Source organism: Heloderma suspectum, chromosome 2, assembly GCF_057233095.1.
Source record: "Heloderma suspectum isolate Gila_16-S chromosome 2, 16-S_ref, whole genome shotgun sequence".
In the NCBI taxonomy this organism is placed as follows: domain Eukaryota; kingdom Metazoa; phylum Chordata; class Lepidosauria; order Squamata; family Helodermatidae; genus Heloderma; species Heloderma suspectum.
Genome location: NC_139459.1, coordinates 364,991,160 through 365,012,669, shown reverse-complemented (window position 1 = coordinate 365,012,669; position 21,510 = coordinate 364,991,160). Strand labels below are relative to the sequence as shown.

The 21,510-nt window shown below is 49.0% G+C and overlaps 1 protein-coding gene across 1 annotated transcript in view; it reads right to left on the bottom strand.

Annotated features, from left to right (window-relative positions):
- Positions 1-18,859, bottom strand: part of LOC146355775 (uncharacterized) — a 32,683-nt gene extending 13,824 nt beyond the window's left edge. The window contains exons 1-4 of the mRNA XM_084829970.1: positions 18,757-18,859; positions 13,414-14,147; positions 11,285-11,426; positions 7,584-8,671 (exon numbers count right to left, since the gene is read on the bottom strand). Coding sequence (XP_084686096.1) covers positions 7,584-8,671; positions 11,285-11,426; positions 13,414-14,147; positions 18,757-18,778 — 1,986 coding nt within the window. The 5' untranslated portion in view covers positions 18,779-18,859. The remainder of the gene's footprint in view (positions 1-7,583; positions 8,672-11,284; positions 11,427-13,413; positions 14,148-18,756) is intronic.
- Positions 18,860-21,510: the final 2,651 nt, after the last annotated feature.

Sequence of the window (21,510 nt, the reverse complement as noted above, 5' to 3'; positions counted from 1 at the left end):
ATTGTGCATTTGGTTTCTTTTTCCTTGGTGCTGAACTTGGCATTTATCCCTATTAAATTTCATTCTGTTGCTTTCTGCCCAGCACTTGTCTATCAAGATCACTTTGAATTTTGTTTGTGTCTTCCAAGGTATTAGTGATCCCACCCAATTTTGTGTCATTTGCTAATTTGATCAGCATTACCAGCACCTCCTCCTCCAAGTCATTCATAAAAATGTTGAAGAGCACCGGCCCAGGACTGAGCCCTGCGGTACCCCACTCATTACCTCTCCCCAGTTTGAGAAGGTCCCATTGATAAGCACTCTTTGAGTCCGATTCTGTAGCCAACTGTGGATCCACCTGATCATTGTTTCATCTAGCCCACTTTGAGCTAGTTTGCTCATCAGGCTGTCATGGGGCACTTTGCCAAAAGCTTTGCTGAAGTCGAGGTATATTATGTCCACAGCATTCCCACAGTCCACAAGGGAGGTTACCTGATCAAAAAACGGGATCTTATTAGTCTGGCAGGATTTGTTCTTGACAAATCTGTGTTGGCTTCGAGTAATCACTGCATTGTTTTCAAGGTGCTTACAGATGCTTTATCATCTGCTCCAGAATTTTCCCATGGATTGATGTCAGACTGACTGGTCTGTAGTTCCCAGGTTCCTCCTTTTTGCCCTTTTTTAAGATAGGGACAACACTAGCCCTCCTCCAATTGCTGGAGGAAGGGTGGGGAGAAGGCACTCCTCTCCTTCCCCCAGCAAATCTGATACAGATCGCACTTTCCCTGTGGGCACTAGCATCAAAGAAAGGATGAGTTGGCCGCTGTGTGAACAGAATGCTGGACTTGATGGACCCTTGGTCTGATCCAGCAGGGCTCTTCTTATGGTCTTATGTTGTCTTCAAAATGATCTTGAAGGGCTGGAAAAGGTGCCCATGAAAAAGATGTGGGTAGGGGGACAATCAAAAGTCAGGGCTGGAGCAATTCCACTATTAGGAAAGGCTTGTGTGTGTATGGGGGGTAGTTTTGGCAGAGGTGTATGTTTTTGGCCCGGAGGGCTGCATGCAAAGCTGATTCGGGGGGCCACACGCACACAAGGGATCCTGATCCAAATTGCTCTTTCCTTGCTGCCAGCCAGGATATCGCATTTCAGAATGCAGCCCGAGAAATCTGGAGGGCCCCCAGGGGGGTTCTCCACCCCATGGCCAGAGGGAGAGCGCAAGGCAAGTGAAGGATGTGCCTCTTTTCTCCTCACTCAGGCACTGCCTGCATGCCCTGAGATGGCAGATGAACTGGCAGTGCCAGCAAGGAGGAGCAGGGCCAGGAGGTGCCAAGGGCTACTGGTGGGCCTCAGCAGGTGCCCAACAACTCCTACCCTGGACGCTGGCCCTGGGTAAGCCCGCAGCAGTGACTCGGGCAGACAAGCAAACGGGCAGGCTCCTGTGAGGCCCGCCTTTCTGCTCCGTCACTCTGCACAGAATACAACTGTATCTGATGCAGAGAGACGCTTTCATTCCTGCCCCCTGCGCCCGTGGAGGCTGATTAGGAGGCTATCCCCATGCAGGGAATCATGCAGAGATGTAAGGGGCAGCCTCTTCTGAGGGAGGGGAATTCTGCTCCATCTCTATAGGGGGAGGAGCCAATCAGATCGGAGAAAGAGATGCAGCAGAAGCACCTGCTCATTCCTCCCCAGCAGAGGCCGGCTGGAAGTATGCAAGGCCAGAGGAGTGAATCACACAGAGAAGCAACAGGCACTAAAGATGGGTAATTCTGATATGTCTGAGTTATGCATGAATCAACCACATCCAATGCAGAGACACAGCAGAATCACCTGCCTGCCTGAGGGAACTGAATAGGAGCCAGAGCTAGAGCAACAAATCATACAGCTACGCAACAGGCAGCCTCCTCTGAAGGCAGTTCATTCTGCTGAATGTTGGGAGTGACTAAATGAGCCAATCACATCCAATGCAAAGAGGCGGCACAATCGCCTGAACTTCCCAGTGCAGGCTGATTGGAAGGAGCCAAGTCCAGAGCAGAGACTCACACAGAGATACACTGGGGAGCCTTCCCTGAGGGCAGGATTTTCTGCTAAGCCCCTCCAGCTCTTTTGGACTTCCAACTCCCATCAGCCCCAGCCAATGGTGAGGAAACATGGGAGCTGCAAGACAAAGCATCTGTAGGGCACCTGGCTGTCTTAGAGGGAAGAGTGAATGACTGATCACACCCGATGCAGGCCTGCCTCAGAATTACCTGCCCGCAGGCAACAACACTCAGGAGACGCCACCGCAAGGAAGCAAAGAGGAGGAGACCTTAAAGGCAGCATAGGAATCCATTCATTAAGGGCCCAATCTAAGACAGGCCCCTGCATTCGCCTTTTCCCAAACACTACCGTTGCTTGGGAGACAATGCCAGCGTGTGGCATTGTGCAGACATGCAGCTGATTAGGCTCCTCTTCAGCCAAGCACTTTGGTGTAGTGCTGCGGCGGGGAACCTGAGGCCACGGGCCATATCAGACCCTCCCGGGGTCCCAATGCAGCCCTCCGGGGGTCCTCGGGTGGAAATGCCCCCTTCCCCTGGCCCCATCTTTCCGCCAACCCCTGATCCTCTGGTGGTTACTGTATGTGGCGGATTCCCAACTTTTGTGGGTCCCCCCCCCATTCTAAAAGGATGAAATGCCTCTCCTAAAGCTTGTTGTTGTTGTTGTTCAGTCGTTCAGTTGTGTCCGACTCTTCGTGACCCCATGGACCATAGCACGCCAGGCCTTCCTGTCCTCCGCTCTCTCCCGGAGCGTGCTCAAGTTCATATTCATTGCATCGGTGATGCTATCTAGCCATCTCATCCTCTGCTGTCCCCTTCTCCTTTTGCCTTCAGTCTTTCCCAGCATCAGGGTCTTTTCCAGAGAGTTTTCTCTTCGCATTAGGTGGCCAAAATACTGGAGCTTCAGCTTCAGTATCTGTCCTTCCAATGAGCACTCAGGGCTGATTTCCTTTAGGATTGACTGATTTGACCTCCTTGCAGTCCGGGGGACTCGTAAGAGTCTTCTCCAGCACCACAGTTCGAAAGCATCAATTCTTCGGCGCTCAGCCTTCCTTACAGTCCAGCTCTCACAGCCATACATTACTACTGGGAAAACCATAGCTTTGATTAGACGGACCTTTGTCGGCAAGGTGATGTCTCTGCTTCTTACTATGCTGTCTAGGTTTGCCATAGCTTTCCTCCCAAGGAGCAAGCGTCTTTTAATTTCATGGCTACAGTCACCGTCTGTGGTGATCTTGGAGCCCAAGAAAGTAAAATCTGTCACTGCTTCCATTTCTTCCCCTTCTATATGCCAGGAAGTGATGGGGCCAGATGCCATGATCTTAGTTTTTTTAATGTTGAGTTTCAAACCAGCTTTTGCACTCTCCTCTTTCACCCTCAACAAGAGGCTCTTGAGATCCTCTTCGCTTTCTGCCATTAGGGTGGTATCGTCTGCATATCGGAGGTTGTTGATAATTCTCTTGGCAATCTTAATTCCGACCTCTGATTCATCCAACCCGACGTTTCTCATGATGTACTCTGCATATAAGTTAAATAAGCAGGGTGACAATATGCAGCCTTGTCGTATTCCTTTCCCAATTTTGAACCAATCGGTTGTTCCATGTCTGGTTCTTACTGTTGCTTCTTGACCCTCGTACAGGTTTCTCAGGAGACAGGTAAGGTGGTCTGGTACTCCCATCACTTTAAGAATTTGCCAGAGTTTGTTGTGATCCACACAATCAAAGGCTTTAGCGTAGTCAATGAAGCAGAAATAGACGTTTTTCTGGAATTCTCTTGCTTTCTCCATGATGCAGCGAATGTTGGCGATTTGATCTCTAGTTCCTCTGCCTCTTCGAAACCCAGCTTGTACTTCCAGTAGTTCTCGGTTCGCATACTGCTGAAGCCTAGCTTGTAGGATTTTGAGCATCACCTTGCTGGCATGTGAAATGAGCGCAATTGTGCGGTAATTTGAACACTCTTTGGCGTTGCCCTTCTTTGGAATTGGAATGTAAACTGACCTTTTCCAGTCTTGCGGCCATTGTTGAGTGTTCCAGATTTGTTGGCATATTGAATGCAGCACTTTAACAGCATCATCTTTTAGGATTTTAAATAGCTCAGCTGGAATACTGTCATCTCCGCTAGCTTTGTTATTACTAATGTTTCCTAAGGCTCACTTGACTTCACTCTCGAGGATGTCCGGCTCAAATTCAGTGACCGCACTATCATGGCTATCAGGGAAATTCAGATCTTTCCTGTATAGTTCTTCTGTGTATTCTTTCCACCTCTTCTTAATCTCATCTGCTTCTGTTAGGTACCTGCCTTCTTTGTCCTTTATCATGCCTGTCTTTGCACAAAACGTTCCCTTGAGATCTCCAATTTTCTTGAAGAGATCGCTAGTCTTTCCCATTCTGTTGTTTTCCTCGATTTCTTTGCATTGTTCATTTAAGAAGGCCTTCTTGTCTCTCCTTGCTATTCTCTGGAACTCTGCATTCAGTTGGATATATCTTCCCCTTTCTCCCTTGCTTTTCGCTTCCCTTCTTTCCTCAGCTACTTGTAAAGCCTCATCAGACAGCCACTTGGCTTTCTTGCATTTCTTTTTCTTTGGGATGGATTTCGTTGCTGCCTCCTGAACAATGTTACGGACCTCCGTCCATAGTTCCTCAGGCACCCTGTCTATCAGGTCTAATCCCTGAAATCTATTCCTCACCTCCACTGTATATTCATCAGGGATATGATTTAGGTCATACCTGAATGGTTTAGTGGTTTTCCTTACGTTCTTCAATTTAAGCCAAAATTTTGCAAGAAGCAGCTCATGATCTGAGCCACAGTCAGCTCCAGGTCTTGTTTTTACTGACTGTATGGAGCTTCTCCATCTTTGGCTGCAAAGGACATAATCAATCTGATTTCGATATTGACCATCTGGTGATGTCCATGTGTAGAGTCGTCTCTTGTGCTGTTGGAAAAGAGTGTTTGCTACGATCAGCGTGTTCTCTTGGCAAAACTCTATTAGCCTTTGTCCTGCTTCATTTTGTACACCAAGGCCATGCCTGCCTGTTATCCCGGTGATTTCTTGACTTCCTACTTTAGCATTCCAATCCCCTATGATGAAGAGGACATCTTTTTTTGGTGTTAGTTCTAGAAGGTGTTGTAGGTCTTCATAGAACCGATCAACCTCAGCTTCTTCGGCATCAGTGGTTGGGGCATAGACTTGAATTATTGTGATGTTGAATGGTTTGCCTTGGATTCGTACTGAGATCATTCTATCATTTTTAAGATTGTACCCCAGTACTGCTTTTCCCACCCTTTTGTTGACTATGAGTGCTACTCCATTTCTTCTAAGGGATTCTTGCCCACAATAGTAGATATGATGGTCACCTGAATTAAATTCGCCCATGCCTGTCCATTTTAGTTCGCTGATTCCCAAGATGTCGATGTTCAATCTTGCCATCTCATGTCTGACCACCTCCAGCTTACCTTGATTCATTGATCTGACATTCCAGGTTCCTAAACAATATTGTTCTTTACAGCATCGGATTTTCTTTTCACCACCAGACACATCCGCAGCTGAGTGTCCTTTCGGCTTTGGCCCAGCCGCTTCACTCTTTCTGGCGCTACTTGGAAATACCCTCTGCTCTTCCCCAGTAGTGTATTGGACACCTTCCGACCTGAGGGGCTCATCTTCCAGTGTCATATCTTTTAGCCTTGTGATACGTTCCATGGGGTTTTCTTGGCAAGAATACTGGAGTGGGTTGCCATTTCCTTCTCCAGTGGACATTTTGTCAGAACTCTCCGCCATGACCTGTCCGTCTTGGGTGGCCCTGCACGGCATAGCTTATGGCTTCACTGAGTTACGCAAGCCCCTTCGCCACAACAAGGCAGTGATCCATGAAGGGGCTCCTAAAGCTTAGTTACTGGCAATGACAGCTTGAAGCTACAATGCGATGTTGTTGTTTTGGCTTCACCCTTTGGCTCCACCCACCACTGGAATGTGGCCCCAGAGAGCTTCTTCAAAATGGAATTTGGCCCTTGGGTTGAACCAGGTTCAGCACCCCTGGTGTAGCGGTTAAGAGTGTCAGACTAGGACCAGAGAGATCTGGGTTCAAATCTCTGCTCTGCCATCAAGCTCACAGTCTGACCTTGGGCCAAGCTTGAGGCAAAGGACAAGATGATTCTCCTTCTCCCGTACCTCATTTCACACACAGAAGTGGACTGATCCAACCAGCAGTTGAACCTTACTTCAACAGTGGTGACCAGAGAGCATCCGCCACGGAACCCAAGGGTAGCAGGCTAGCTTAAGGGATACAGGGCAGGCCGCTCCAACACCTTGCAACTGAAACTGAATCCTGGTAAGATGGAAGCCCTGTGGGTGAGTGGTTCCCGAGTCTGAGAGACAGCCTCACTGCCTGTTCTGGACAGGACTGCACTCCCTCTGAAAGATCAGGTCTGTAGTCTGCGGGTACTCCGAGAGCCATCACTGTCATGGGAGGCCGAAGTGGCTGTTGCAGCTCGGAGTGCCTTTTACCAGCTTCGGCTGGTTTGCCAACTATGGCCTCTCCTGGACAGGGATAGCTTGGCCACAGTGGTGCAGGCATTAGTAACCTCAGGACTGGATTACTGCAATGCGCTGCAGGTGGGGCTGCCCTTAAGTCTCCCCTGGAAGCCGGAGCTAGTGCAGAACGCAGCAGCTCGGCTCTTGTCGGGAGCTACCCCTTTCCAGCATGCAACTCCTTTGCTGAGGGAACTGCCCTGGCTGCCTATTCGCTACCGGGCCAGGTTTAAGGTTTTGGTGCCAGTGTACAAAACCCTAAACAACTTGGGACCAGGACACTTGAGAAAGCACCTTCTCCCTTACCAACCTCACTGAGGTCATCGGAGGGCATGCTCCTGGTGGTTCTGCTTGGACCTATGGCCCGATTGGATTCCACCAGGAGAAGAGCCTTCAGCTGGTGGCCCCCTTTCTTTGGAACTCCCTGACGTGGAGGTCAGGCAGGCACCAACACTGCATTGTTTCCGGCACCTCCTGAAAACAGCACTGTTTCAGAAGGCATTCCTTAATTGACCAGTCACGGTTTCTATAGGCATTGTTTTTAAAAAAGCATGATTTAAGGTGGTGTTTTAATCTTTTTTTTCTTTCACTGTTCTATCTTTTGTGTTCCCTGCTCCAAAATCTGTCTTAGATATGGAGCGGTATACAAATATTGTAAATAAATAAATAAATCTGCTCTGCGCTTCCCAGCATCCTCCTCTGAAGGGGGCTGCCTCACTCTGCCTCATGGTAGGACCGGCCCTTCCTTAGACTAGTCATTCTTGCTCTGCCTATCCTACCTCATAGGGTCACTGTGAAGGTAAAAAGGGACGGGGACGACCACATACACCATCCTGAACTCCTTGGGAAGACAGTGGGACACAAATGTAAGGTAAATAGTGCAGACATATGGTGGTGTTTTTTAAAAAGGAGCCTTTATTTCTTTCTCACAGTGTGCTGAGGGTTCCTTCCAGACACATGAGGGTGTCCCTGCCTACGAACTGGGAACTATTGCAATGAAACCTTGCTACATCCGCTCATGTGTACAGCTGCCCCGTGTGTACCCTTTTATGTTTTTTGAGGTCGGAGCTAGAGACGAAGCTTTTGGGGCACTCGGAGCACTCGTACGGCTTCTCCCCGGTGTGGGTGCGCTGGTGCGTAATGAGGTTGGCTTTGACGCTGAAGCTCTTGCCGCAGTAGGGGCAGCTGTACGGCTTCTCGCCCGTGTGCCTCCTCTGGTGCTGGACCAGGTGCGCCAGCTGGCTGAAGTTGTTGCCGCAATACGAACAGTTGTACGGCTTCTCGCCTGTGTGCACCCGCTGGTGCGTGAGCAGCCGAGAGTTCGTCACAAAGCGCTTCCCGCACTCGGCGCATGGGTACGGTTTCTCCCCCGTGTGGGTCTTCTTGTGTATGTTGAGGTTTCCTTTCTGGCTGAACCGTTTGCCACACTCGAAGCACTGGTGCGGTTTGCCCCCGTGGTCGGCTTCCTCGGGGCCCGGGAAGGCGGAACCCCAGGAGACCCGTTCCCCACAAACTGCCCCTTTGGGCAGCTGCTCTCCCTTCTGCGTCCTCCAGTGGTCGGAGCTCAGGCGAAGGAACTGTCTGCAATCGTCGCCTCTCTTTTTGGCCTTGCACCGGCAATTCCTCTCCTGGCTCTCGGGTGTGCTTTTGTTGCGCCTCAGCGCAGCAACGCGGCCAGGCAATCCATTCCCACGTGGCGGGGGCTTGCATGGCTGCTCTGCACCAGGAGCCCTCTCACGCGCCGCCAAGCACGGCCTCTTGTGGAAGCGCTCCCCACCCAGCATGCACTGCTGTGGTTTCTCCACCGTCTGCACTTTCCGGTTCTTCAGGGAGCCAATGTTCTGAGACAGGCCGTTCTCTGCGCCCGTCTTCCTCCTCTTCTTCTGCCCAAGGACTCCGTCTTGGAAGCTCCTTTTGCGCAAGCCTTTGTCGATTTCAACAGAACGGAAGGATTGTTTCACGGCCTTCCCTGGAGAGTTTTCCTGACGGCTCCCAAGTGCCTCTTTGGCCTCGGGGCCCTGGAAACAGTTCCCCGTGGCTCCTTCCAGGGATATCCCCCATTCTGTAGTGACAGGCATTTCCAGCAGAAGTGCCGCCTTCCCTGTGTTCCCCTGCACGTGCTCTCCGTGTTCTGGAACAAACAGAAAAGCGTAACAAGAGTCATGCCCAAAAGTCAGTGGTTCATTCATTCACTCATTCTCCATCTTTTTCTTTTCTTTTTAAGAGTGTTTGTAAGAAAAAAATAAATAAAAAGAAACACATTGAATTTAAATCTACTTCTTGCCAGAAAGGAGTACATTTAACATATACGTTTATTTTCCCTTTACCTTACAAACCAAGATATAGGTGGACTCCATAGGCTGCTTGGAGTTTTTCTTTATAATTCTTCACCATAACAGATTAAATGTACCTTCTTTTCCATGGCCTGAGAGGCTTCGACAAATACTGCTGTGTATGGCCCTGATTAGTATATAAAATAAAACCCTGCCGTATTTTATAAAAGTCAGATATTTTGCCTTTAGCTAGTTTCAATTGGTACATCAATTTTTCTGCCATGGCTCTTTGCCACAGTTCTGTATACCAAGATTTCAGTCTTAGAAGTTCTCCAGTTTTCCAGCTTTTAGCTACAACTCTTCTGGCTCCCATCGGCATGAACTCAGTTAAGCCCTTAGATGTCACTTTTGCGTTTTGTTCTTCCCGTATTGTTAATAGGACCAGTGCTGATGTATGATTTGATGTGTGATCTTTGCCATTTCTAAGAATATAATGTTTCAAAACTGTGACACAAGGGGACGTGCCCACCACATATGGATATATAAACCTTGCTGATTAGTTTCTCCAACATTTTGACTCATTCTCTTCCTAATCCTGCTTGTCCACCAAAAAGCTACCAGATCATCTTATTCATTTATTAAGGGCGCAACCCTATGCATGTTTAGACAGAGAAAAGGCCTACAACTCCCAGCATGCCCCAGCCAGCAATGCAATAGGCCTTTTCTCTGTCTAAACATGCATAGGATTGCGCCCTTAATGTATAGCCTGCCTTTTCATCCACAAAATGGCGCTTAACGCAGCTCACATCAATACAATAGGGTTTTTAATTGCAGGAAGGTGTCTGATGCAATTGCTTTTAGTGGCTGCTTCCATTTTCTGTGCTATTCTGCTTTTATGTGTATGTTATTATTATATCACAGCAGGGCCTGCAACAAAAGGTTGCAATGGCTATGCCAGCTGGGGATGGTGGGACTTGTAGTCCAACACATCTGGAGAGCACCAGGTTGGGGGAAGGCCGCTATATGTTGCTACTCAGAAATATGTTCCATTGAGTTAAATACAGCTTACTCCCAGGTACCTGGATATATGATAGTATGATGGCATGCTAGCCAGCCATGCCATCTTCCAGAATACTATATTCCAGGGGTCCCAGAACTCTGTGGACCTGTGGGCACATTTGGGAATTTGAGGAATTCCTGTGGGCACCACCACAAAATGGCTCCCACAGAGGATGTGGCTAGTCACATAACACCTGCTGTGGGGGCCTGGCTAGTCAAAAGTGAGCTACAGAGGTGGTGGTAGGGAAGAGAAATGGCAAGGCTAGAGGCTGGGAGGGAAGGGGGAAATAGCGAGGGAAAGGTGTGGAGGGGCGAGAAAGAGAAAGGCTAGAGAGCCAGCGTGGTGTAGCGGTGAGAGTGTTGGACTGGGAGTCAGGAGATCTGGGTTCTAGTCCCCACTCGGCCATGGAAGCTCACTGGGTGACTTTGGGCCAGTCACAGACTCTCAGCCCAACCCACCTCACAGGGTTGTTGTTGTGAGGATAAAATGGAGGAGGAGGAAGATTATGTACGCCGTCTTGGGTTCCTTAAGGAGGAAAAAAGTCGGGATATAAATGTAATTAGATAGATGGATGGATGGATGGCAGAAAAGGAGAGGAAGAAAACTGCCCTAACATTTTCCGATGTTTTTCTTAAAACATTTTTAAAGGGTGCTGGGAGGGGAGGGCTTTGTGGGCACCACTGGAGGCCCCCACAGGCACCATAGCTCAGTGGGCACAGAAATAGCAGTTGACTGTTGTGTGTGAGGAGGGACGGGGGGGAGGAGTAACAGAAAAGTTGGGGCGGGGATGGAATAGAGAAGGTGTCCCCAGTGCTGCGTTGGGGACCCTTGCTCTATTCCATCCTCACCCCAACTTTTCCGTTATTGCATCCCCTCCCCCAACAGTTAACCACCATTCCTGTGCCCACTGAGCATGCTCAGTCCTCACTGGGGTATTTCCCTCCCCTCTTAGGCCTGTTTTCCTGAAGTGTTTTTTTAACAGCTGCAAACTCCCAAACCTGCTGATCCCCACCTCTTGTTAGTGGATGTTGCTGTTTGGGCGGCATGAGGATCCCCGAGCAGAGAATGAACTTGCTACGAGTATGTAGCACGGATGTTGAACCTCAAGCCCGGGGGTCCCCCCTGGGGTCCCAATCCAGCCCTCCAGGTTTCACCAGAAGCCCCCCCCCCTTGGCCCCCATCCAGCGCTCATTTGGTGGTTTCCCAACAGGGCCTATTAACTAGCTGCAAGAGCTTTAAGAAAAAATACCCTGGTATTTGGGGTATTTTGGCCTTTGCCTTTGCCCACCACTAGAATGCAGCCCCTGAGAGCTTCTCTGGAACAGGATTCGGCCCTCGGGCTGAAAGAGGTTCAACGTGCCTTCTTGAACCTGCTCACACCTGAACTCAGTACTCAGAACTTCTGCCCTACCCAGCAAGGCGGCCTCCTCCTCCTCCTCTTCTTCCTCCTCCTCCTCCTCGGCTTCCGAGGAGACGCAGCTCTCCACGGCATCTGATGGATCCTGCTCTGATGCGGGAGAATTAACAAATGCCTCTTCTGGTAGTCCAGACGCCTGAAACACAAGCATGGTTAGTCTGGATAGCACAGATCAGCCTTCCCCAACCTGGCGCCCCCACCAAGAGATGTTGAACTACAACTCCCATCAGCCCCAGCTAGCATATCTGCACGCTAATTTATTCCTCTGCAGACTTTACAGAGGCTTGCCCAAGAAAAAGAACACAGGAGGATTCCTTTCAGTCACTAACTATTGTTTCACTCAAATTCCGGGCGTGGGGGAATCCAAAATCCACCAACAAAATGCCACAACAGATTGTGCAAGCTTTTGAGGTCTCTTCATCAGGCTAGGTGAAACAAGGGGCAGAGGATGCAGGAAAGAAACAGGAAACGGGATGCGGGAAGGTAACAGAAAAAATTAGGCCGAATGTTGCGGCCATGAGGTCTGCAATAGAGGCTCCATTTCAAGGTGGAAATCGCAGGCTGAATGAGTAAGTTACTGGTAGGTGCTGCAGGGACTAGATTACCCCTAGCAATGCATTCTGGGACAAATAAGCAATTGCTGACCACCATATCTGAAAACAAGAAGGCTGGCTGTAACTCAGATCTGACTGTTGCCCAGGGCTGAAACACACAGGTTTCTGAGTGGGCAGAGAGCGGAAAGAAAGAGAAACGTGGTAGTCTTTGTATGAGCAAAGCCGGAGATTAATTTTAGATGGTGCACTTTGAGGGCTCCATTCCCTCCAGTCACTAAGTAATACTATACAGCTTGGTTTTAATGGACTTTTTAATATATCTGTTAAATGACTACATGGAGGATCTGCTCAAAGGAGAGAGAGCGAGAGAATCATAGAATCATAGAATAGTAGGGTTGGAAGGGGCCTACAAGGCCATCAAGTCCAACCCCCTGCTTAATGCAGGAATCCAAGTCAGAGCATCCCTGACAAGTGGCTGTCCAGCCTCGTCTTGAATGCCTCCAACGTGGGAGAGCCCACCGCCTCCCTAGGGAATGGGTTCCATTGTCATATTGCTCTAACAGCCAGGAAGTTTTTCCTGATGTTCAGCCGGAATCTAGCTTCCTGTCACTTGAGCCCATTATTCCATGTCCAAAGCATCCAAAGTGTCCAAAGAGAGCCAAAGCATCAGGCCTAAACAATCCCTTCCCCCTTCTTGAAAGCTGGCAGGGTAGCACAGCGAAGTGGCTGCCTGTCCAAATGTCCTGGGAGCAGCTCTGTCCCTGTCTTGCGGGGCTTTGAAAAGTTGTTCTCATTTCAGAGCTGCTCAAGATGGTGGCCTGGAGAAGGTGGGGAAGGGTGCAGAAATGAGCCATTTACCATGGCTGTGTTGCCAGACTCTCATGCTAATGCTATACAGACATTTACATTAAGGGGGTGGGGCATGGGAAAACTGGAAGGCCAGATGTAGTCCCCATGCCAGCAGGATTTGGCCCCCGGGCCTGACGTACTACACGGCTGCTTTAGAACATAAGGAGCCATGCTGGATCAGACTGAAGCCCGCAAGCAGGACCTGAGCACAACTACACCACCTTCCCACTTGCGTTCCCCACTAGCTGGTACTGGGAGGCATGCCGTCATTACGAGCAGCCACTGGTAGCCTTCTCCTCCATGAATTTGTCTAATCCCCTTTGAAAGCTGTCCAAGTCGGTGGCCATCACTACGCCTCGTGGTCCTTTGTAGTACGTTCCCTTGAAAGCGTGACTTACTTCTGAGTAAACATGCATGCAGTCACACTGGAAATCTTTTAAAGCCAGAACGTTGATTCATTAAAGCGGGAATTCTGGGTTGTTGTGGGAGCGACAACCCACAGACCTGGTTCGCACATCACGGTGGCAAATCGAGCAGCTTCCGGTTTATGCAAACAACCTCTGATTGGCGCGATCAGAGGTTGTCAGCGTGACGTGTGAGCCTAGACTGATGGGTTGTTTAGAGGAGACACAGCTCAGCCGCTCACCCATGGTATGCTGTTCTGCCACCTGGTCTTGCTCGCCTAATGATAGGGCCAGGCCCATCGAACAACATCCCTACCTTTTCTTCATGGCTCTCGGCCTCTTGCAGCCGCTCGAGGAAGCTTTCGGACAGGGACAGGGCCTGGGCGCAAGTGGCCGGGCCGCTCTTGCAGACCCAGATCTGCATCTCCAGGGGCAGGATGGTCAGGAACTGCTCCAGGATCACCAGGTCCACAATCTGCTCCTTGGTGTGTCTCTCCGGCACCAGCCACTGCCGGCACAGCTCCCGCAGTTCGCTCAAGATGGCTCGGGGCCCCTCGATCTCCTGGTAGCAGAAGTGCCGGAAGTGCTGGCGCTTGATCTCCAAGTGGTCGGCGGTGGCGGTGGCGGCCTCATCCGGAATCCGGCCCTTCGACGACCCGGGACGTCCCGAGCTTCTGTAGGCCTCGTGCGCTTTCCCGCCGAGGGCCGGAAAGGTGCGCGTCCCCATTCCGCACTCTCTCCCGGGCAACCAGCTGGCGTCTTTGACTGTATGAAAAGAAGCCTTAAATTCCTTCATGTCCTCTTTTGAGACTGGTTCAAACAGTCGCGATGGTCTCCACACGGAGTAAGGAGCCTGCGCTGTCTTCGGGTCCTTTTCCTGGTGCTGTTGCCACTCCACGTCCAGTTCCTGCTTGCTCTGGGGCGGAGCTGCCCCAGTCAGAATCGCTTTGAATGCACGGGGGGCTCGTTCTCGTCTGGTCTGGTTCTCTCTTGGCCCTGGTCCCAGAAGGTCGCATTCCGCCATTCTTGGTCCTGGCAGCACCGCTGGAACTGGAAAAGAAAATTCAGCACAGGCAGAAGCAACGTGGTGTCTACCAATGTGTTTGCACTGTACTGCATTCTTCTGAATACAGTATTGTGTTTTATATTTTAAACTGTTCCTGAAGCATTTTAGTCTTTTAAGTGCTTGTAATCCACCCAGAGAACGTTGGCTACTGGGCAGATTAAAAATATAATAACTAAATAAATACCAAACACTTTAACCGTGCCCAGTGCCGAGGTTGAGTTTTTTAAAAAACAAAACCTTAAACAACTCATAGCACAGTCCTTTGAAGGTCTATGCAGAGGCTGGAGCAACTTCCCTGTGAGGAAAGGTTACAACATCTTGGACTCTTTAGCTTTGAAATACGGTGAGTGAGGGGAGGCATGATAGAGGTGTACAAAATTATGCACGGTGTGAAGAACGTGGATGGGGGGACATTTTTCTCCCTCTCTCATAATGCTAGAACCCAATGGGGTTCTACTAGAACCCAGTGGGGTTCTACTAGAACCCAGCTAAGCAGGGTCAGTACCTGGATCCAAATACTAACCAAGTACCTGGTTAGTTCTTGGATGGGAGACCGCCTGGGAATCAGGCTTCCTGCATTGAGCAGGGGGTTGGACTCGATGATCCTGTAGGCCCCTTCCAACCCTATGTGTCTATGAAGCTGATTGGTGGGAGATTCAGGACAGATAAAAGGAAGGACTCTTCCTACAGTGCAGAGTTAAACTATGGAACTCGCTACCACAAGATGTAGTGATGGCCATCCATTTGGATGACTTTAAAAGAGGTTAGACAAATTCCTGGAGGAGAAGGCTATCAGTGGCTACTAGTCTTGATGGCTATAGGCTACGTCCAATGTCAGAGGTCTATGTATACCAGTTGCTGGGGAACATGGGTGGGAGGGTGCTGTTGCACTCATGTCCTACTTGTGGGCTCCCCACAGACAGCTAGCTGGCCACTGTGCGAACAGAATGCTGGACTAGTTAGGCTTTTGGAGTGTTCAGAATTTAAGTCTTACTGAATTTAATGGTACTTACTCCCAGGTAAATGTGTACAGGATTGTAGCCTTTAAGACCAAATTACCTCAGAAACCGCCTACTCCCATATGAACCTGCTCACCTTTTGAGAGTGGCCTAGGAGGTCTTGTTTTCTGTCCTAACCATACGCAAGATCATGCAGGTGGGTACAACAGATACAGCTTTCTCAGTGGTGGCACCAAAACTGTAGAACTCCCTCTGGGAAAAGCGCCATCCCTTCTGGCCTTCAGGCAAGAATGGCCGCATAGCTGAGTGGCTAAGCCCATTCTTTGCATGCAAGAGGTTCTGGGTTCAGTCTCTGACATCTCCATGTAGGGAAAGGCCCATGCCTGAAGTCTTGGGAGAACAGAGGTGGCCAGAAGGTAGATCAAGATATCCTGGTAGATCTCTGGGTGATTTGCAGTAGAACCAGCAAGAGTTTTTGACTCCTAATTGTTTAACAGCAACATCCAACAACAAAATGGCTTTTCCCAATTAGGCTGCTGACATGAAGAAAGCCAGGTGGGGGGGGGGAATGGGACGGGCGGGGGGACACCAGGCCAGACTCTTGCATGAAAGGATTGAGAGCCTGGCTCAGTTCTGGTATTGAAAACAAATTCCTGGGCTCAGAAGGTCCTCAGGAGCATCCTGTTCCTTCATGAGCAAAGGAGACAGGAACAGACAGAGGGAACATCAGGGCTTTCTAGGACCAAATTATGTCGAGTGCCCTGTGGGGAGGAAGGAGTGAGGGAGACAGCAACAGGCAAAGGGAACATCAGGTACCCCTCCATTGCGCCTGGATACAGCTCCAGCTGAGATCCCCCTTCTCTCCTGCCTCCAGCTTTCCTGCTACCAGCCCTTCTGCTATACCCATGATCTGCTCAAGTTTGCAACGAAGCATCTAGTGCCTGAATTTGCTTTTCTTTCCTCCTCCCTCCCAATCCCCTTTCCTTTTGTGTCATGCCTTTTAGACTGTAAGCCTGCAGGCAGGGGACTGTCTTATTTCTTATCTTTAGAAGGTGCTCTGGGAGCCTTTTTGGCCAAAGGGTGGTATAAATAAGCTATAAATAAATAAACGAACAAACATCAGAGCCTGCACCAGCTGAATTACCTCCTCCAGGCCAAATGACACTGCCTGCCCTGTGGGAAGGAAGGCAGACAGAGCGAGGGAGGCGGGAGCAGGAAAGGGGCACATCAGGGCCTGCTCCAGGTGGACTGCCCCCTGCCAGGGCTAACTGCCCTGGCAGGAGGCACCTCAAATACTGGCTCCTGCTCCAGTAGAAATGTTGTGTTGTTCAGCTTTTGAGGAGTTTTTACCATGCGGTTCTTGCTGTATCTATTGTGTTTTATGAATATTATAAGCCACTTTGAGGACCTGAGTCGAAAAGTGGGATATAAATCTACCAAATACATAAATAAATGCATTCTAAGTCTTTTGTATCTGGCTCTGATTGGTAGAACTTGGGGTTCTAGTAAAAAAAAAAAAAAAAAAGGCACAACCCTTGGCATGTTTAGAGAGAAAAAGTCCTACAATTCCCAGCACGCCCTAGCCACCTGGCTGGGGCATGCTGGGAATTGTAGGACTTTTTCTGTCTAAACATGCAAAGGGTTGCGCCCCAAATCTGACAAGATCCCCCCACCCCTGCTGTACAGCCACTGCTAGTCAGCAGATCCAGCAAGACGTTCTGACTCCCAATTGTCTGAACAATCGCAGCAACAAAAAGGCTTTCTTCCCTTTCAGAATCAAGCTGTGAGGGTCTCCTGTGCAATCAATTCAGATGGAGATTTGAACTTCCATATGCAGGCCACCCCAGTGTATAACTCCTGGGGCATAACAGAAAATCAGCTCTGCCCCCTATGCCACCCTTTTGCACCTGGCTCAGGTTGGCGGACCTCAAGCATTTTAGTTAAAAGAAAAAAGACAGCAAAGTAGATCCCACAAGACTGAAGGCTGCCCATGCCTGGTGTATGCATAGCAAAAAAAAAAAAAGAGGACACCAATTCGCATTCCATTCGCACATGCTGGTTTATATGCATAGATACAAATTTAGAAAGAATAACTATAGTTTAAATAAAAATACAAGATATCTCGCCAGAGTTGGGGAGACTGTGACCAGATGACCCATGTGCCTGCTCGCTCTGCTGTCCAGGGCTAAGCACTGATGGGCAACTTCAAGGCTTCTGATATTCTTCCTTGTAAGGGTTCTTTATCTTTACTTGGATATTTACTTTATCAGACTTGGACCAGACAGCCCTTCAAATAGAGGATGCCTTAAAATGGAGGACTGTCCTCTATGAAGTAGGACACATGGCCACCTTGACGAACTAGACAGACCAATGGACTTCCCTATGTTTCTAGGATAGTTGTTAGAGGCTTTTAAAATTCCATATGATTTTTAATGCTCGACCTGTTACTTCCACTTTTATTTATTTATTTTCCTCTTTTTTCAGAAGGATATTGGGTAGATCTTGCAATTTACACCCCGGTAGATTTCCAGTGCTGTAATACTAACCAGCGATTCCACAATGCATTCATCAGCTATTCCCACCGCCTGGACCAGGGCTGGAATATTCGGGGTTGGTGGTGGTGAGGAAGCATGTTGCAAAAGTTGTAAAACTAATGAAAACTTGTCAATGAAAATACATTTTAAAATGCTCATTCTGATATGTTGCATTTCTGTCTTCCAGATGTTTTAACTATGGATGGTTTTAACGTGTGTGTGTGTGTGTGTGTGTGAGTGTGTGTGTGAGAGAGAGAGAGAGAGAGAGAGAGAGAGAGAGTATAATTGTTATGCTGGATGCACTGTTTGCATTCCTTCTATTTGTATGCGTTTTTATCTTTTTGGTAAGCCATCTTTCTAGTGCATTCACAGAAAAGAAAGATGTACGTAATAAAGTAAAAAACAAAGGCTGCCATCCTATGCCCAGTTACCTGGAAGTAAGCTCCACTGAACTCAGGGGAACTTACATCTGAGTAATCAAGTAGCACCCTTGCCCAACCGGTGCTGGACTACAACTCCCACCATCTTCAGCCAGCATTAGCTGGGGGTGATGGGAACTGTAGTCCAAGCCCATCTAAGGGGCGTCGGTGTTTGGGAAAGCTGATGCATAGGCTTGCGTTGTAAACTATTTACGAGGGACCATCCTTATTTTCTGGTATTGATCTCTGTGAAATCGCTGTCCCTACTTTATTTCACCCTTTTGGTGAGGTTCTGAAGATCTGATCGGCACGCACCCTTGGGAGAGGGAGTGAAATGGTCTCTCTCCGCTTTTTCCTCCCCCATGTACCCTTTCATAGCCGTGCAAGCCGTATGCATGTCTCCCCAGAAGTAAGCCCCACTTCAATCAACAGGGCTTCCTTCCAAGTAACCGTGTACAGGATGGTGCAAGCTTAACAGTGCCATCCTGCAGGTGCCTACTCAGAAGTAAGCCCCCGCTGAGTTCAGTGGGGCTGACTCCCCGGAAAGTGCGCGTGGGATCGCAGCCTAAATTTGGAGAGTAGCGTGTCATGTGCCTTCGGCTCCTACTCTCAACGCCCTCATGCCCCCCCGCGCCCGCCCCCCCTTCCAAGTCCCCAATTCTCCTCCGGGCCGTAACTCACCTTCTCCTTTCAGCCTTTGCATTTCAACTTTTACCCGTCTTGCAACCCCTCCATTGCTCCAAGGATGGAGAAGCGTACAAAGGGCAGTTTCTCACCGAGGAAGGAAGGGTGCAGGACAGGAAGACGACGACCCTCCTCGCCCGACTCTCTCCCCCTCCCTCTCCTTTTTGAACCTCTCTAGGCGTGAGAGCTCTGTGGCCTTAACCCCTCGAGAGAAGGAACTGGCGCAGGCGCTCTGATCATTCTACTGCAACAAAACGTTGCAGCGTGGAGTCTTTCTGTTCAGGGCTCCAGCTGACCGTGTGCGTTTCCGTTCCTTTCCCCTCTATCCTGTTGTTTTGGTGTTCACTCACAACAAGTCTGCATTCTGTGTCCATTGTGCAGCCCAGGTCTTCACTGAGCTATTTTAGGGAGGGGTTGGCCCCCCCTTAGAGGGGCCGCAGTGGCTTAGTGGTTAAGATGCTGAACTGCAGACTGGAAGGTCGGCAGGTCAGCAGTTCGAGACCCGAGTGCTGCGTGACGGAGTGAGCTCCCGTCTTCAGTCCCAGCTTCTGCCAACCTAGCAGTTCGAAAGCAAGAAATTGCAAGTAGATAAATAGGTACCGCCTCGGCGGGAAAGGTAACAGCATTCCGTGCACCTCGGTGTTCAGTCATGCCGGCCACATGACCACGGAAGTGTCTTTGGACAGCGCTGGCTCTTCGGCTTAGAAACGGGGATGAGCACCGCACCCTAGAGTTAGACACGACTGGTTGGGGACACCTTTACCCTTTTTTTTTTTTGGCCCCCTGAGGGGTTTTTCCTGCTTTTTGTACTTTTTGTACTTGGTCCCCCAAGCCTACTGATGCCTCCCTCTTGTGTGTGAATGGAACTGTTTTGGCGACATAAGGGTCCACATTCAAAGAATGAGTTTCCCATTAGTATACAGCAGAGCTCAGGGTGGACAGAATGTAGCTCTCAAGATGTTTTGGACTTCCGACTTCACAGCCTTCCGTGTGGTGGCCCTCTTTCTATGGAACTCCCTGCCTCTGGAGGTCAGGCAGGCGCCAACACTGTGTTGTTTCAGGCACCTCCTGAAAACATCTTTATACCAGGAAGCCTCCCTTGACTGACCAGCCACAGTTTTTATCGGTACTCTTGTTTTTTAAAATAACCATTTTATTTCTTTTATCTTTTTATCTTTTATTGTTCCCCGTTCTGGAATCCGTTTAAATGCAGAGCGGTATATAAATGCTGTAAATAAAATGAATGAATGAAGAACTCCCAGAAGCCCCTGCCAGCGTGGCCAATGATCAGGAAGGCTGGAAGTTGAAATCCGAAACGTCTGGGGAGCTACTTTCAGCCCACCACTGGAGGAATGTGAGATTTGGCAGTGTGACCGCAGCTGGGGTGTGCATCTGGGCAGAAACTTGACTGTCTGACAAACCAGCCATGGGAACTAATGCCATGAGAGGAGCCCTCCTTCTCTCTTTCGCTCCTGAGGGCTCAGTTTGCACATGCAGCGTCAAATGCAGACTTGGGTGTGTGTGTGAAGGAATTAAGGGCTGGTTCTTCTTCTGGTCCATATTCAGTTGTTGGACCAAGGGCATCATGCATCCGCAGCACGGCCAGCCCACATTTAATTGTGTTTTTAAATGTATTTGTTTTATATGTTATAATTCAGATTTTGTTTTTATCTGGTTTTTATTGTTAGCCACCTTGAACACCATTGTTTGGCAGAAAGGCAGGATATAAAAGATAAGTAGTGATGAATTAATAGCAAGATTAGGCTGAGTGAGGCAGCTGCCTCAGGTCACTGATTCTGGATGTCACGAAAGGGCAGAAAATGGTCAGTTATTTAAGGTGCAATCTGATGCATGTTTAGACAGAAAAAAGTCCTGTAACTCCCAGCATGCTGCAGCCAGCAGAAATAAAATATAGTATTGATGCCAAAACTAAAGTGGCCATTGGGTACAAGAGTTTAAAACCACACTTTGGGGATTCAGATAGTAGGGAACACCCCTGTCCTAATGTATAGGATCTTTAAGTTGCAGAAGTTAAGTTGAGAGAGCTCAGACTCTTAGAACAGAAAAAAAGTAAGATAAAAAAAGGCTTTGTATATGGGAGGAGGAATTCTGTACCTTCCTGTTTAAATTTTCAGCAGCACCCTAGGGTGAAGAGGAGAGGCAGATTTTAAAGGGAGATGCATCTTCTCAGGAAAGAAGCAGTTGCATGAAATCAAGTAATGAATAGCTTGGATGACAAATACTTTGTTAGCTGGATATTTAAGGTGAAAGAGATCCACAATCTGAGCTTGTATGTCTTTGCAGCTGATCTCTGCAATTCTTACTTTCCCTCCTAAGGCAGGAGAGGGCTGGAAGAGTCCAAACTGTAAAGGAGTGATTTTTCTTTGGAGCTTAGAAATCGAGGTGAGTTGCAAGCAATTTGGCCCAGGGTTCCTAAGCAAGTGGTTGGTTTCTAAAGCGAGAGCTCTTGGGGATCGAGTCAATTCTGGCAAGATAAAAGAAAAAAGCTGTCCTCCGCATAATGCATACTGGAATGGAACTCTCTGCCGCATGCTATGCCAATGCAGAGCCACTGTGGCGTAGTGGTTAGAGTGTCAGACTGGGACATGGGAGATCCGGGTTCTAGTCCCCACTTGGCCATGAAACTCACTGGGTGACTTTGGGCCAGTCGCTAACTCTCAGCCTAACCTACCTCACAGGGTTGTTGTGAAGATAAAATGGAGATGAAGAGAAACATGTAAGCTGCCTTGG